Source organism: Apaloderma vittatum, unplaced genomic scaffold, assembly GCF_000703405.1.
Source record: "Apaloderma vittatum isolate BGI_N311 unplaced genomic scaffold, ASM70340v1 scaffold10612, whole genome shotgun sequence".
In the NCBI taxonomy this organism is placed as follows: domain Eukaryota; kingdom Metazoa; phylum Chordata; class Aves; order Trogoniformes; family Trogonidae; genus Apaloderma; species Apaloderma vittatum.
Window position 1 is genome coordinate 1 of NW_009704149.1, and position 4220 is coordinate 4220.

The 4220-nt window shown below is 40.7% G+C and overlaps 1 protein-coding gene across 1 annotated transcript; it reads left to right on the forward strand.

The window, feature by feature from the left end:
• Positions 1 to 1213: 1213 nt before the first annotated feature.
• On the forward strand, positions 1214 to 1992 carry LOC104268339 (nuclear cap-binding protein subunit 2; the record flags this gene model as incomplete). Its single annotated transcript, XM_009864922.1, has 2 exons — positions 1214 to 1352; positions 1921 to 1992. Coding segments are annotated over 2 exons (211 nt in total), but the record flags the coding sequence as incomplete, so codon positions are not given.
• Positions 1993 to 4220: the final 2228 nt, after the last annotated feature.

The following is a 4220-nucleotide window of genomic DNA, read 5'->3' on the forward strand; positions in this document are numbered from 1 at the left end:
GCAGGAGTGAACTGAAACGCGGGCTCCGAGCCACGGGAAAATCGGTCAAGGATGAAGCTGCTTGGTTGCTAAGGAGTCTGGGCGAGCCCCGGGCGAGAGAGTGCAAACTCGCCGCTCATGGAGCTCAGGTTGCTTTCACTCTGATCCTTTAAGCCAGACGCTTCTTGGGTAGGTGCTCTGGGCGGTAAAACCGTGTTCTCAGTGCCCGAGTAAAGAGTGGTTTCTTTTCCTACAAGCATGTGCTTAAGGTTTCTGCTGGTATCTTGCATGCCCATCGTGTGTTGACTTCAAAGTCTCTGGAGATTGTTCTCTTAGTAGTTCAAGCGAAATCACCAAAATGCTGGAACTTTGCAGCATGAAGTGCATGGGCCTTCTTACTCTTACTGTAGTAATGGAGCTCGATGCTTCTAAGAGTGAGTGTGGTCAATGAAAATGATCCAATATATGAATCTTTAATGTGCTTGAATTCCTGCACGTTACTGTTCTACCAGCAGTTTTTTCAGCCCACATTGCTTCATAAAAGCAGTTCACAGAATCGCAGAATGTCAGGGGTTGGAAGGCACCTTAAAAGATCATCTAGTCCAGCCTCCCCGCCAGAGCAGGATCACCTACAGTAGGTCACACAGGAACACGTCCAGATGAATTTTGAAAGTCTCCAGAGAAGGAGACTCCACAACCTCCCTGGGCAGCCTGTGCCAGGGCTCTGTCACCCTCAGAGTGAAAAAGTTTTTCCTAATGTTTTTGTGGAACCTTTGTTCCAGCTTGTATCCATTGCCCCTTGTCCTGTCATTGGGCATCACTGAAAAGAGCCTGGCTCTGTCCTGACCTCACCCTTGGCATATTTATAAACATTAATACAGTTGCTTTTAAAAGTAACCGAGCAAGAATCTGATACAAGCAAATTAGGGGACCAGTTAGCTCAATCAGTAGAGCATAGCGCTAACAACGCCAAGGTCGCGGGTTCGATTCCTGTTCGGTCCCCATGTGTTGCCTGATCTAGTCGACAGGTGGTGTCCCGGGCGGCAGGGAGGCTGGATTCAGATGATCTCTAAGGTCCCTTCCAGCTTAGGCCATTCTATGATTCTATGAAATTGTTGGTTTTGTAGCGCATTTAATATTTTTTTCCCCATGTGTTGAAAATTTAATATTATTATTTTTTTCCCCATGTGTTGAAAATAGCAGCCCGTTTTTTTTTCATTAACTGATTCCTAAGGTATTACGCAAGAGGAGATGCTGAGAATGCAATGCGATACATCAATGGAACCAGACTTGATGATAGGATCATAAGGACGGACTGGGATGTAGGGTTTAAGGAGGGTAGACAGTATGGTCGTGGAAGATCAGGGGGCCAGGTAGGTTGTTGTACAATCTAGTTTTTAAGGGACTGATGACTTTGCCAAATTACTACTTTCTGAACGAACACAGAACAACTTCTGAAATATCAACTTAAAAATTAATGTTTGAGGTAACACTACATATGAGTCTATAATACATTTTAACAGTGATGATGATATCCATTAAGAATTAATAACTCTTTCATATATTTCACTGAAAATAGTTTTGGAAACTTCTTGGCTGCTTGGGGAGATAATGCTTATAAATAAGCCCAGAAATTGTAAGGGTGTCAAGAATGCAAAGGACAGCACTTAGCTTATCTGAAGTTGAGGAGGTAGCAGATGCTTTTATTGCTGAGCATCCTCACTTTGGCTTGTCCCCCTGGACTTTATGAAAAAGGAAGTTAGTTTATGCTGTCTTCTGGGCTTCTGCGTGATGCACTTTGTCTTCTGTTTTGCCAGTTAGCTCCCTGTAGCCGCTTACATGTTGTGAACTCAGATGACTGTATTCTGATACTGTGATAGTTTTTGAGAAATTGTTTTTCTTTGCCTTTACTGGACTTCCCTTTTTTTCCTTCTTTGTAAGGTCCGAGACGAATATCGGCAAGACTATGATGCTGGAAGAGGTGGCTATGGTAAAACTGTTCAATGCCAGTGAATAGTGAATGACTCGTCAGCCTCATAGGAGAGTTAAGGCTGCTTTGTAAATGTCACCGGGCACAAAGTAGGTCTGTTGTACACAGATTTACGTAGCTAGAAATTCACAGAAACTGTCTGTGTTCCTGTGATCACGTACTATGTTTAATATCTCTTCTGTTTTAATACCGGGATCCAAAGCATTGCCAAATACATTAATAGAGAGGCCCTGAAAACAAGTTTCTGAGCAATAGTATGCATCAGGCTTTGGTCTCAAAGTGCTCCTGTAACTCTACTACAAGGAGCAAAGCCTTAAGGGTGTGGTGCTTTGTTTCACTGGCAAAACTTGATTGTTCTGTCACTGGGTTTTGTTTAGGTTGGTATCGCAGGGTGGGGAGCTGCACTAAAGGAGCATCAGTGTATGTTTCGGAGATGACAGTAAAAGGCAAAGAACCTAAAAAGGAACTGGTATTTCCAGGAAGGACTTAAAGTTGCAGATTTCTAGGGTTGCTGGATTAGCATCCTTTTACACTGATGCTGTTCCTAGCACACCTACGTGAGTGGCCACAGTAAAACAAGTCAAATTGAAGAGCCCAGGAGTTGTAAAGTGAGAAGCAAGCCTGGCAGAGAGCAGAAAACAGACTCTTCCAGCCTTTTACAAAGTATAATGTCACTGCGTGAAATTGTGTGATTCGGAACCATTTTGCTTTGTGGGGTACAGAGAATAGCCAATGTAAGAATTACAGTAGCAGTTAGTCTCACAGTTGAAGCAGAAGTATTTTGCTTCTGTCTGCTAGGTCTCTACAGCCTTAATATTTGAGGTACAATATCTTTCTTGTGCCTACAAGAGTGGCATGTAACCGAGTTGTACAGTTACCCCAGAAATGGGACCTGTGAAGAACTGTGAGTATAATGAGAAAGTTTGTTCTCAAACTAGATTTTCTATTTGAGAAACCTGATTTCAGACAAAGGTAAAAATTATAATAATAAAAAAGATTAATTCTACTGAACATGTGGTAAGAACGGTAAAAGAATTGCAGGACCATATAGATTCCCACCCAGCCTCTCTGGATTGTACTAACACTACGAGTTTCTATGATGGGGTTTTGATGTACTGCAGACATAGGGGTAAAAATAATCAGTGATCCCAAGATCTGTGAAACTGACCTGCTGAAATGAGATCGTTTTAAAGGAACTGTTACATGCCTTTGGGTTTTTGTTTTGTGTTTATTTTTAATGGGGGGGGGGGCTTCTGAGTTTTTTGGAAATGGCAATTCCTGAAGTTTTGTCCAAGTTCATGAAGTTTGTTGTCCATGACTCCTTAAAAACCTTTAAAATAAAAGTTGATTTTTACTTGCTAAAGGTGTTGTTGGAAATCTTGATGTGTTTTGTGTACAGTTAGTCACAACTGTTACTGTAAATTTGAAATGCAGTGAGGCAGAACAACTGCAATGAGACTGTTTACTTAGGAAGTGAGGTTTGGGGTGAGCTTTGTTTTTTTGGCACATAAAGTAAAACTGGATTTTCAGGATCACATGGTGCTGATCTGCAGGCAAGACTTTGAACAAAGTTTATAGCCTGTAATCTGGAAGCCCCTGAAATTTCCTCTTCATTGTAACAATTTTGTATTTAAAAATTATGTAAACAAAACTCAAAGCTGCAACATAAAAGTAGTTTGTTATTTTGTTTATCAGAAAGGAGATTCAGATTCCTGTCCACATCCTTTATTCTAGTGTCTTATTGGATGGAGAGAGTGAATATTCCTTCTCTTTGACTGGATTTTCAGCCTTGTTCATTTTTTAACTGGATGCTGAAAGGTATTTGGTTAATGCACTGTATTCTGATACTTTTTGGGTCACAGAACAGAAATTAAATTATTTACTGTACTGAAGAGGACATGAAAGTCCTCAGTGTGTAACAAGTAGTTTTCAAGGTGCACTTCCTTATAAAAATGAGGTTTAAGATTATTTTTTATTCTGAGTGCTGCACAACAGTCATTCTCAAAGTAAACAGAGGTGTTTATAAGCTTTTCCCTCCAAACCATCGCTGTCTTTTACTGCATACGTGCAATGTGTGTGAAAAGATTTTGTTTTAAAGTGAGATTTTCTGTTGTGAGAGAGGTTTAATCAAAATGAGATTTAAAAGCACACAATAATCATGTGAAGTCTTAGTGTCTCAAAAGCACATATAGAGGATATTGATTGAACGTGATTTGATTTTTGCCTGTCCTGACTGAAATGAGACATGGCT